General features: G+C 43.4%; 1 protein-coding gene across 1 annotated transcript; it reads left to right on the top strand.

Moving 5' to 3' along the window:
• The first annotated feature begins 270 nt into the window (after positions 1-270).
• Positions 271-12,609, top strand: igfbp5b (insulin-like growth factor binding protein 5b). The gene is made up of 4 exons (XM_003443250.4): positions 271-604; positions 8,314-8,522; positions 8,703-8,822; positions 9,492-12,609. The coding sequence occupies exons 1-4, from the start codon at positions 271-273 to the stop codon at positions 9,627-9,629; spliced, it is 801 nt and encodes a 266-aa protein (XP_003443298.1). The 3' UTR covers positions 9,630-12,609.
• Positions 12,610-12,861: the final 252 nt, after the last annotated feature.

Raw genomic sequence — 12,861 nt, 5'->3', positions numbered from 1 at the left:
AGAATTACTTTGCTCCAGCAGAGGACAACATTTCGGGGGGGAAAAATAGCGCACGTACTTTTAATTGGTCCTTTAAAGTCCTTCTGCAGCGTTCACAGAAAAAAGCTTACCATTAATGTTTTTATAGATAGCAACACTCTTGGATAAAGACTCTTGGCTTTAACTGTAAAAATCGGATTATCTGACTGGGGCATTGTGTTCATTAGACCAGGCTACTTTTCCCCTCCTCTTCGCATTGAGGTTAAGCTATAGCTGAAGAGAACGCCAACAATGTTTCTGAGTTTTTGCCTCCTGGTGACATTTATCTTGGGGCTGTCCGGGTGCTTGGGCTCATACGTTCCGTGCGAGCCTTGTGACCAGAAGGCGCTGTCCATGTGTCCTCCGGTGCCGGTCGGCTGCCAGCTGGTCAAGGAGCCGGGCTGCGGCTGCTGCCTAACGTGCGCACTGTCTGAGGGACAGGCGTGCGGGGTTTACACCGGGACGTGCGGCCAGGGCCTCCGCTGCCTGCCGAGGAGCGGGGAGGAGAAACCCCTGCACGCCCTTCTCCACGGCAGGGGACTGTGCACCAACGAGAAAGGATACAAACCTGCCCACCCGCCCATAGGTAAGACGCGCACTGCTGGGTGACTGAATGCATGCTTGGGAGCGAACGTGGGTTTAAAATGTGTGAGAAATGTAACTTCTCGTCTGCATCGGGACCCCCTGGGTGTTCGCTCTCCTCTGTTTATCGATGTTTGTTGACATCTTGTCCCACGCCGGGATCCAGCGTGTGTTACTCTGAGAAGGGCTCCTGCAGCCTGAGGGACCAACCAAAAGGCAGCACAGTAGCCTGCTCTGTTTTATTAAATGCAAAAATCTCCCTCTTAAATGAAATTCAACCCCTTTTCCCAAGTTCTTCCTTCCTCACTTAGACCACCCGAAATAGTTCTCTTCCATGCAAAAGAAGCGCAGAGCCGTGGAGCGCGAGCAGCCGGAACCGGCGCGTTTGTTTGACAGATGGTTTGAGGTGGCATCTGATTAACTTTTATCCATCGCTTTGAATCAACTGACTGTAGGAGCTCATTCCGGCTCTCTGCGCAGAGCACACATGCTCCTTCTGGTGTCAGGCTGAGCATCTAGCTGTAACACAGAAGTTTTAAAGGGCTCAATCTCCGCAATAATAATACGGCGTGAACAAACACTCCGCTCGTGTCGCCCGGTGCCGGTTAATCTGCTGCGGGATCGACTCTTAGCTGTGGTGAACGCACATGGCGTGTCCCGGCTGAGCTGCGCCTGCAGTGCGGGGCAGTGGCTGTCAGACTGCGGTTTAGCGAAACCCGAAAGTGGTTGACAATGATCCAGACAGTCCCCGCTTTAAAATCTTTACAGGCTTACAGTCTTTTTGAAACAGTTTTCACGCGTCTCTTGACGCACGCACGAAAGGTGGCCGTGGACTGAATGTTGGTTTATTCTATTTAAGTAATATTCAGATGAAAATAGGGTTCATGCTTCAGCCTCCTTTAACATCCAGCTCTAACAAGTGTCTGTCAAAGCCCTCGATTTTCCATCCACACGCCAGAGCTGTTCTCTGTTTTGCGCCTTTCCCGTCCAACTGCTTAAACTGTGAAATCGATCCACGAACAAAGAAAAGGCTTCTACTGTATGAGACGAAATGAGCTGCCACTCTATAAACTTTGGATCTCTTTAAAGCAGAATTTAGGCAGATTTGGGGCTGCAGGCTACCCCTATGGGTGGTGTTTCGAGTCGGATTACCACTAAATCTGTGTGCGTGAGAGAAAAGAGAGAAAGACCGATATAGACAGACAGAAAGAAAGAGAGAGGGAGGGAGAAGGAGAGCTGGGCCAACAGTCTTGAATGATTTAAGATATTTCTGAGGGGAGCAGACAGGTCCACCTTCACTCAGAGTTTTAGCAGCTTGTCAACAACTAGATAAGTAGGTGGAAACCACAAAAGTTTTGGCTACAAGCCTCGCTCTGTAAAATAGGCTACGACTGGGCTCATTTATACTGTTGATGGAGTCATGAGGTTATGTCCACCCTGTGAGCAACCCCTCATCTCTCTTCTATGGGTCCATCTATGACTGCCGTTCCAAAACACTCAGCCAATCACAGGTTTTGTAAAGCTTCAGGCAGAATGTGAAATGATGTAGTCATTTGTGTTTGTTTTCCAAGTGTGTGTGTATTTGCTGCCACATATACTTGGGTGGGGCAGTGTGGGTCTCTGGGTGTGTATTGCATGTGATGACACCTCAGGCAGTTTTGTCTCACTTTGGTTTGCGCTGACACACACACACACGCAAAACCTGGCTTCTGTGTTGGTCCATGGAGGTAACCGGAGCATCTTTTCCTGCCCCGGGCGGTGCATTCATTGCAGGGCTCTCAGTCACAGCGCAATGATTCAGCAGAATGCCTCCGGCACGCTCTTTCCTCTGAAGAGCCTTCTGTCAAACAGCTCTGCGGACGGGAGCTCATGAGGTGAGCTTCTGGTTTCCTGTCGTGTGGGGTTGCAGCTGTCTGCGCGCTGTACCAGCTGAGCAAGGCAAACACAGAGACACAGAGAGGAGGAGCTCAAGTGTCCACTGCACTCGTGAGGCCACGAGAGCTGCGGCCCACTAAATACTGACTGGGACAGTCAAACAATGGTGGGGAGGAATCTTTGCTATCCTCTAGTCCCCCGCTCCCCCCTCCCTTTTAAAGAACAAGAATCCTGGCCATCACTCTACGTCTGGGTTCATGTCCCAGCAGTGCATTAATTCACGTTTTGCTCTTGCACTGTGATCCCAGGAGTGGCTTTGATTGTAAGGCACAGGAGGTGGTATGTGCTCCCGGGGCACTTAGACTTTGTTAGCCCCCTGTGAGTGAATAAGACCCCAGAAAGCTTGCCAACAGATATGACTTCATGGCAGCAGGCCTCCTGTCCTTCAAGCTTCTGAAAAGGCCTTATGTTTTAACAGATTGCTCTTTGCCAAGAAACAAAAGATGATTAGGGAGTCGTTCCAAAACCAGAATACTCTTCTCACACATGGACAGAAATACTATGCTCCTTATTAGCCTAGCAACAGAAAACCTGCTGCCTTTACTGACAACTTTAATACTTTTACATTTGCCCAGGTCCTTAATGTGTGTGTAGATGCAGTTTTCAGCCACTGCCAGACAGTTTCAGCCTCGGTGACACTTGTTGTCGCATAATTTTAGAATGCTATTCAATTCATGAGCATTACCATCTGCTTTTTCCACGTTCACATCGTCCCTGGCACGGCGGGTTATTCGGCTGTAGCTGAGAAAATGATGCAAACGCTGACTGTCTCCAACTGTAGACTAATGACAACCAGCCACCGTACTCTGTCTACTGTGTACGTTGCATAAAGGCATGCCACGTTAGAAATAGCTCCGGTCACGAGTGACTAAAGCTGCCTCACAGCTTCATGACGGGCTCATGCCAAAGGAAAGACTGTATGCGGCTCTCCATCCATCTCACCTTGAACATCTGAGACAGTGCAGTGAAAGCTTACCATGCTGCAGCTCATGTGCTGCAGGTGCTAGGCAGAGTTATTGGAAAGATCATTTTCCAAAGATATCACATGACCACTTGAAAAGCTCGCAATTCGTGGCAAAAGATAGCGAAGTGATTTCTTGGATGAGACACTGATACTACTGAGTTTTTTTTTCCAGGTACAGATTGAGAGTCAACACCACTGGAATTGTTGCTGGCAAGCAAATACCCTCTTTGGCACGCTTGCTTGAATTCTCCCAATAAAATTTTACAGTGGTATTTGTACAGCTTACCGGTCACTGACACCTAATCTGCCGGTGGCAACGGTTGTGAAAGAAATCAACTCTCACTGTAGTGCAGGATTTTATGATGATGTCACATGTGTTTAGGCCTGATCTGGATATTATAATCTCACTCCAACACCTGGTTACATTCTAGACCAAAAATCATATTATTGTCCTTATAGAGGACTATTTAAAGTGAGTATTACAACAACCTTCTAAAAAGTTTGGCTCCATTCTCCTTAACGACCATGTAGTGATTCCTTAAACTGTACGATGACTGATTCTCAGTTTTGATTTGAAGAAGCAGCTAGCTTCTCACCCACTGTGGACTTCTTTCCCTCCCCTCGTTCTCCTATACAGTACATCCACTCTACAGCGCTCGAAGCTCGCCAAAATAGCTTCATCTGCCACTGGGGAGTCAGAACGTCGTCACACCCAGCAATTGTGTTGTGGTAATGGTGACCCAAAAAGAGGTTGCGTCTGTCCATGTGGCTTGTTGAAAACCAAATTCAGATATGGGATGAGACCTCAGACCAAAATTAGCAATGCAGAGTAGAGCAGCCATGCGCCTTACTCTAATAATTTACTTTTCGAATTCTCTGCAACATAAAACTGAACGTTTAGCGTCACGGAAGCTGTAAACAGGTCAGGAAGTTTGCTTACCTATAGCAGCATTTCCTTCTTTGAAAGCTTTTGCATCCTCTCATAGGCCCTGTTTTGCAATTTATAATCCTTGAATTGTTCTTGCTGCTATTTATACCATGCATTCAGAAAAGCAGGAAACTTTTTGATTGCAATGAACATATTCTGCGTGCACAATACCATGGGAAGTGTTATTTCCTGCATATTCAGAAGCTGATTGAGAGCGTGCACAAGGCCGAACAACAGAAATCCCAGTGAAACAACAGGACATGCAGGTCAAAACATAATTCACTTGCACTTGTGGTAAAAAAAAAAAAAAAAAAAATCCTGGACAGAATATTTGATAAAGTCCAGATTTTCTCAATGTTCCAGCTGGTTTGGAAGTGAGCCTTTTTCAGTCATCAGTCTCTTAATCCTTCTCATGAAACCACTGCGCATCTGTCATGTCATGTGCAGAGGATGTATCTTGTTGGCCTTTTTGGATCAAAACGTCTTAATGAAAACTCAAATGGCTATTCGTGCCATTTCATTCCTTTTTGCCACTGAAATGAACTCTTCATTTTATCTGAAAACTCTTTTGCCACAAAAGAGCTCTGGCACTGGCAACTTTGCCATAATTTGGACCCATTTCCTTTTCTCATCAGATAACTTTTATGCTGCTGCACACACTCCTTAGCGACTCCCACAATCCCTCTTGGCTTGTTCACACCTCCTTTTCTGCTCTAGAAACTGCGGGGTTATTGGGCCGTGCCCTTGCTTTCAAATATTAAGTAGCGGAGGCAGTGTGACACAGAGGGATGGCTTACTAACGTTGTGCTTTATATAACAGATGCCCTTAGGTTCATTTATCCCCACAATTATCTTGTCCTACCCCCAGATGAGATTAAACAGCACCTCTATTCACCGCTCTCTTACATCTTGTAAAGATGTAATTTCAGATGCAGGGCACAGACTGACGTTATCAAAGGCAAGACGTAACAAACGTGGTGTAATGTTGGGAAATCCAATGGAAGGTGGGAGAATCCATTGTCCTGTTTTGTTTTTTTCTCTAAACGATGTTGTTACAGTCTTAAAGACCCAGTGGAGAGAAAAATCAAAAGAAGGGGTAGCTTATCTTTCATTCTTGGACTTGTGCCCATAAGAAACTTGGGATATTCATGAAGCATAATTGTGTGCAGATGTTAATTTTTAAACAGAGGAGTATCAGGTGCACCTTCTTTGGCTACTCCACTCCTCTTGCCCTAATGAAATCTTTAGCTGGAGCAGAGGGAGAAGCGATAGCAGCACGGCTTTGGGCTCGGCTGAATGGAAGAGATGCACATGACTTGGCTCACTTGGCCCCCGTCCAGCATCTTGGCCGACTTTCAGGAGTTAAACACAGACCCTCTAAGCCTCCTTTACAAGCTGGGTACCCTTAGCATGGAAAAACTGAGTTTTTGTGGCGGAGCCTAAGAGGCCACATCAGAAAAGATGAATTTTTGTGATTTTTTTATTTTTTATTTTTTGGAGCGCAAGCATGGAAGTCAGGCACCATTGTCTTTTCGAAAGCTGCATGAATTTTTTTAAAAACCTTCATCTGTCCCGCATTGTTAACTGTATTCTCTCCAGACAGGCATGTTCTCAAAGCAACCGACTTCGACCATTTATATGCCCCAATGAAATTACACATGAAACAAGAATGCACGTTTAAAAAAAAAAAAACACAGCGCTTATTTTCACCAGGATATTTTATTGCCAGATATGTGGCATTTTAATTAAGCGCCCTGAGAAAGTATTAGACTGTACAGCAGAAATAAAAAGGTTTTCCAAAGTGGTCACATGCACGGTGTACATGAGAATGCTTGTTTGACGTGTTTATTTATAGCACGCAATAGCCCCTTAGTCTGAGCGGGGAGACACAAGGACATATCTAAACACAAACTGAGGCCTGCCAAGTCATGAGTTGTGAGATTAATTTCAAAGAGACGGCAGTGCAGCGCAGAAGCCAAAGACCCAATTCTGGTAATCACCCTGCCTCCAGCCCCCACCTCCCCCTCCCCTCCCAAAGACTCCCAGACACTCATGCTGTGTCAGGCTCTTTGAACATCAGCTTCTCTGAGCTCGTATCCTTGTTACGTCTCAGCGCCTTTCTCCAGGCTGGCTCTCTATCAAGAGGCCAGTCAGAGTCATGGCAACTTGTTAAGTCACATTTCTAACATATTGTTATATTCATAAGTAACATATTCATGTATGGAAGTTGATTTGTCTTCCAGCAGCAGTTGGCGATATAGTTTGCAGCCAACATTCCTCTTTGGTTCAGTGCGCCTGGCCTCGTGCACCACGGCGGGTTTCCTTGTCAGATAAATATAACCAGGGTCATCCACTGGCACCATGGCTTCAGCCATTTGGGGCCTGGCAAAGTCCCCACAATAACTCAGTACTTATGGTACAGCTAAGCCAAGAGGGGGGAAGTGGAGGGCTTCTTTCTGTGGCCTCAAAGAACCTCTGGCTGGGGGTCCAGGCTTAAGAGGCTGAGCCCCAAAGATAGGAATAGGGGGAGGGGAGGGTTTGGGTTAAGGATAAAGGACCTCAACCTGTAAATATCCTGTCAGAGGGGACTTTCAGATCTCTGAGACTACAGTGCCCCCTGGGGGAGCTGGAATTACATCTAAGGAGTGCATACAATGTGACACAAATGTACAAGCATTTATATGAGTCCGTGGTGCAACTGGATTTTCCTGAGCTTGACATTTGAATCAGTTTAATGTGGGACACGTCGCTATAAAGTTACTACACACAGGGGCCTCAGGCCCGGTTGCAGTTAGCCCAGATAACATGTTAGCAGTTTTTTCCATGCAACACGTGATCCAGGCTTCCCAATTAGTAGAGGTCTTTATGCTCATAAATATCAGTGTGTCTGGATTCATGTGTGAAGAGCGGCATGTCTCACTTTTAAACTTATGAGACAATGTGTTGTTGGCAGACTGTTGAGCAAAAATGTTGTGCATATTTTTCTACATATTTTGTGTCTTTGTCCCTCACAGATAGCCCTGAGCTCAAACATGAATGCAGGATTTCAAACTTTTCCAGTTATAAATAGAGCAAAGGGCCTTTGATAAGTGGGGTTGGGTGAGAAAAGATGATTTAAAACTAAGCTCTTACCAGTAGGAGTTCATCAGCTGTTGGCCAGAGCTGCAGCCTTCTCTCCTCCCTACACAAATGTTAAACAACAGTTGGCACAAACTCTGGGAAAAGCACCCAGCTGTTATTGTTTGTATGTGGAAAGGACTGACAGGCAGATGTGATCATTTATGCAGATGACTATACAATAATGCAAAATAATATCCTAAACTTTGATTTTTTTTCTGTTTGTTAAACATTGCAAATACTAATCTCATATCACTGTTAATATTGTACATTAATATGTTATTAATGTCATTGATAGGGCATTATCTCCACAGAAATGTTTAAAGTTCCAGTTAAAACAACTACCATGAAATGATACGAGAAATGAATACGAGATAAAAGTGAGAAGGAACTTTGTTCGACATTTAGTTGCTTCTCCTTCTCTTACTCTCTGTGTATATAGCATATAAAAGCTAAATTAGGTATTTTAAAGATCCAAATATGAGTTTATTTTTTTGATTCTTTAACTAAAAAATCCAGTAATAACAATGCTACCAATGAGCTCCCCAAATCTTCTGACTTCTCTGAACTTTAACGTAAAAGACAAGCATATTATGCTACGTCCAAATGAACAGAATCAGCTTTTTGGGATTTCCTTACCTGGATGATTGAACATGCATCAAGACACTTTAACTTAAGAGAATTCCAGTTACACTTGCTGGATGCGCATAAAAATGTAATTTAAAAAAAAAGTAACCTCTTTCTGTTGTTGCTGTTTTTTGTGGTGCAGATCGCGAGTCCCGAGAACACGAGGACACCAGAACCACACAGAGTACCGGCGGGGTTAGACCACCACCACTCTATCCCAAAGAGATTGTGAACAGCAAAAAAGTCCTTGCAGTGCGCAAGGAGCAGAAGAGGAAGCAAGGCAAGCAGCGCACCATTGGCTCAACCATTGATTACTCTCCTCTGCCCATTGACAAGCATGAGCCTGAATTTGTAAGTATTCCATGTGCAGAGTTTCATGTGGTTTTTTGCGGAGTAAAAAAACCACATGAAAAATCAGGGCATCAGGGCATATATTTCAAAGATGTATTCTTTGAAATATATGTATATGTATATCTCAACATACAACTGGTAGTTGTTTGGTTAATAATCCTGTGCTGCATTTCTCTAAAGGGTCCATGCAGGAGAAAACTGGACGGGATCATTCAGGGAATGAAGGATACTTCTCGTGTAATGGCGCTGTCTTTGTACCTTCCCAACTGTGACAGAAAAGGATTCTTCAAACGCAAACAGGTGAGCCTTCATTCTTTAAACCTTATATAGCCTTACGCCACCCTTTGACCGAGCATTTGACCAACATTTAAAACTGCATAATTTCCAGTAAACACAGTTATTTCAGTGGAATGACAGCAATCAGTGGACTTGCTTGCTAGCTGTTAGCTTTAGCCCTTTGAGAATTCACTCAAGCTACTAGCCTATATCCCCAGGAAATGCAAATAAAACATTGTTATGATGATAGTGGTAAATTCAGGTTAGCAAGCTGCCTCCAAATACTGCATCATTCTACCAAACAGATACAGATGTCTGTTAATTAGAGCTAAATAACTAACAAATAGTTCACTTACAAAAAGCAGTGCACAGACCTCTCAAATGGGATTAACGACATCAAAAATGCTCCAAAGGACATGAACATCCTAAACCAAAGAAGTCAAATACAGTGACTCCAATTAGCAGTGCTGGAAGCTAGCAGAGAGCTAACTATCATTCACAATAACTCAAGGCAGTAACCAGCTCTAAAAATGCAGTTTATCCTTGCTAAAATGTAATTCTCCCCCATAATTCAGAGTTACTAAGAAAAATCACCACTTTGTGGTTGTCACATAGTTGGAAAATAGCTCATTTAAATGTAGGCCTGTTAACATGGGACCTTGCTGGATTAACTCACTGTTTTCTTCTCCACAGTGCAAGCCATCTCGTGGCCGCAAACGAGGCATCTGCTGGTGTGTTGACAAGTACGGTGTTCAGCTCCCCGGCACAGACTACAGCGGAGGTGATATTCAGTGTAAAGACTTGGAGAGCAGCAGCAATAACAATGAGTGAAACTGGGAGGGCCATTTTGACCTCCCCCATCCCCCAACCCTTAACCACCACGTGACCCAGGGCCCACGCCTCCTCTCTGAATCACACCTGTATGCTCCGCCCTACGTTCACTTCAAGATTTGTTTTTTCAACTTAAAAAAAGAAGAAAAAAATCCAATCGCAAAACAACAGGCTGAAAAAAGACACCTGTATTTTTTTTTCCTTTCTTTTCAGTTGACCAAGCACTCTTCTCTAAATGAGGGTCAAAGTCCCAGAAGATGTACTACGTAGATCCATTGACTATTATGATCACGGGACCGCCCTTCTATGAGCCTGGTCCCTTGGCTGCAGATCCATGAAAATATATGCAACTAATGGATATATTTTTATAGAAGCTGTGGGTTTGTGTGAGGTGAAATTAAAACAATTGTAAAGAAGAAAAAAAGAGAAACAGCATCAGGCATATTGTTTGAAAACAGATCAGTTTTAGGCCGTGGAACATGATGCCACTGTGGAGCTGACGATTGGCCAGAGTAATTTGTTTTTATCTGTTCTCCAAAAGAAAAAAACAAAGAAGAGATAGGGATATGCTGTAACAGTTGACTCTATCTGGGTTCTGTCAGAGCACTTATGAATAGAGGAACCTGCTTGGATATGTGTAAAAAATCACAAAATGATGCGTGCATGGACGCGTGCATGTGTACAGTTCGAATGTGTGGTATGTATGTTGGTATATGACGGAGTGAGCCTATTACAAAAAAGAATGTCCTTTTTTTTCCTTTTTCTTTTTGGTTTTTTTTCTGATTTTGTCACAATTATTGCTAGAGCTTGAAGTGGTCTCGGGACTGGCCTTCTCTTAATGTAAAAGAGTATCTTGGAAAAACAAAAAAAACCAAAAAAAAAACAAGTAGACCATCACAGATGAATCTATGTATGTGGCTCTTTGACAATGTAGCTAGCCTGATATGCCAACTGTGCCTATTTGAACAGACATTGCCATGCAGGGCGACACAGAGCTTAGAGAGCACCGCTGGCTCTACTGGTGAACTAAACATTTTCAGCTTAAGTCTGACTCAAGTCTGACTTCGATCTTGAGTGCATGCAATCCAGCTTCCCAGTCGGGCCGGCCGCTTCTCTGATCCATTTGTGTGAAGTGTAGTTTTGTATGGTTTTGTTTGTGCTGTTTTCTTTGCCTTCAGTGAAGTAAAGACCACCCACTTTTGAGCCATGTTTCTTTATCAAGTGGTTTCCCCTCAGTACTGCTACTACAGTGTAACCATGGTGTATTACATTACTTTTAAATATAGTTACTGAATGTTTGTTTTTCCTGTAGAAACAAAGTATGAGAACAATGTAATTGTGCTTGGGGGGAAAAAAATAGCCTGTAAAGAATTTAAAAGAATTCTTGTAGGTCGACTACAGGGAAGTCAAAAAAGCTAACAGTCTGAAATCCTTCTGCTTACGTCTCCACGCAGAGGTTATCTACCTTTATCTGAGTGGGGCATGATCCAAACAAAAAGGTTACAGGTTATAACAGGGTCTTTAATAGAGTCGCTCTCTCTGTGTGCAAGTCACAGTGCCTTCCTATATGCAAAGACATTTAAATACTGACGTGAAAGTGACATGGATATCATACGGGGCAATTTTCAGATACTTGATACGACAATAGAGGTTCTGATTAAGAGAAGAACAGTGAATGTGGTAGGTCCTTTGAAATGGTGTCGACAATATGTTGCAAATCCATTTGTAATCTCCGCCTCGGGGTAGTTCTGGACAAAAATGATTTGTGAGGAACTGCAGTCCGTTAAACCTCCTTCTTCTCTTTGACAACCATTAAGCTAAGATTCATGCTTTTTCATGTGAATGCCAATGTATATGATTGCCAGAGAGGGGAAGCCAAAGGATGTTTGGAAGTAAATCGTGTTTTAGGGCTTTTTTTAATGCTTCTGCAGATGTGTGCATCCTAAATGGCTTCCAGTTGGGAATACATTGTCAAGGCTCCTTGCCCCACTTCTAACACCAAATCCCCACTACCACTTTCGAAAATAAGCAGCTTGCACTTATTTCAGTTACTCACTATTGATATTGACACACGGCAACATCCTGAGATGTGGTATCATGAAGTTAGTTTAACAGCAAGAACAACAAAAAGTTAAAAAAGCTAAATGTTGTGTTATCTTGTGCTTACCTTTCAGAGGTGGTGCTTTGAGGTAATATTTGTTGACAGGGGCTGTGAAGCCCATGCCTGGGACCTCCAATACAGCAGCATCTTTTAGGGAAAAGTAGATCGAAAGTAACACAACTAGAGATGTTTTCATGGCCTATTGCACAGAGATGACAGCTGAGATAGAGACAGAGGAGACAGGGAAGAGGAAGAGTGAGCGCCATGGGCAGTGGTCATGATCAGGGCCTAGCCACTTCCCCGATGTGGGGTCACCAATTGCATGACGTTAGATACAGTTAGCAGGACAATAACTGGGAGTCATGGAAATCCGAGGAATGAAATACTGCAATCAGTTTAAATATCTGAGATTGGAACTTGGCAAATATCAGCGTTCCAGTTATCTCTTTCATTTCAATTGCAGGTTGGAATTCAGGATTCCTGTTTGCGAGTAGCAGCTTCCTCAGGTTTCTTATCTCCTACTTGGTTTGAACTTCTATTCACATACTTCAGTAGTACAGTAACTACAGTACAGCTTTTATTTCTGAATACATAACACTTTTCGGATGTAATGAGACGATACAATTGGTTTTCGTAATTTGGTGTTCACTGGCTTGTGAAATCGACCCATCGGTGGCAGGAGGATAGCAGGAAATAAAATGGTCAGTATTTGGAGCTACATAAGACAAATAAGAAAAAAAAGACAAAAAAGCTCAAATTATTAAAGTGAATATCACTGTGTAATATTTATTCAACTTGTAATTTATGTACTCTTTTAACCTTTGTCTTTTTTTTGTTATGACAAAGCATTTATTTAAATAAAGTTATGTATTCATTTAAGCATCCTGCGTAAAGCTTTCATTTTTAAGGGGAGTAAGTAGCTTCTAAACTGACTTGAAACATACACTTAGAGCGGGAATCGTCCTAATTGTAAGCACTGACTAATCTCTGAGGCATGAACTGTTAAACCTCTTAGACATAAGTCTGAGACACCCAGGCTACACTACAGGATCTCATCCAGCATCCAGGATGTGACTTTATAAAGCCTCGCCTGAAGCCAAGTCACCTGGTTTTCAACACCATAGTCAAAAA

Source organism: Oreochromis niloticus, linkage group LG16 (genome assembly GCF_001858045.2).
Source record: "Oreochromis niloticus isolate F11D_XX linkage group LG16, O_niloticus_UMD_NMBU, whole genome shotgun sequence".
In the NCBI taxonomy this organism is placed as follows: domain Eukaryota; kingdom Metazoa; phylum Chordata; class Actinopteri; order Cichliformes; family Cichlidae; genus Oreochromis; species Oreochromis niloticus.
This window is presented reverse-complemented; position numbering and strand designations above follow the sequence as displayed.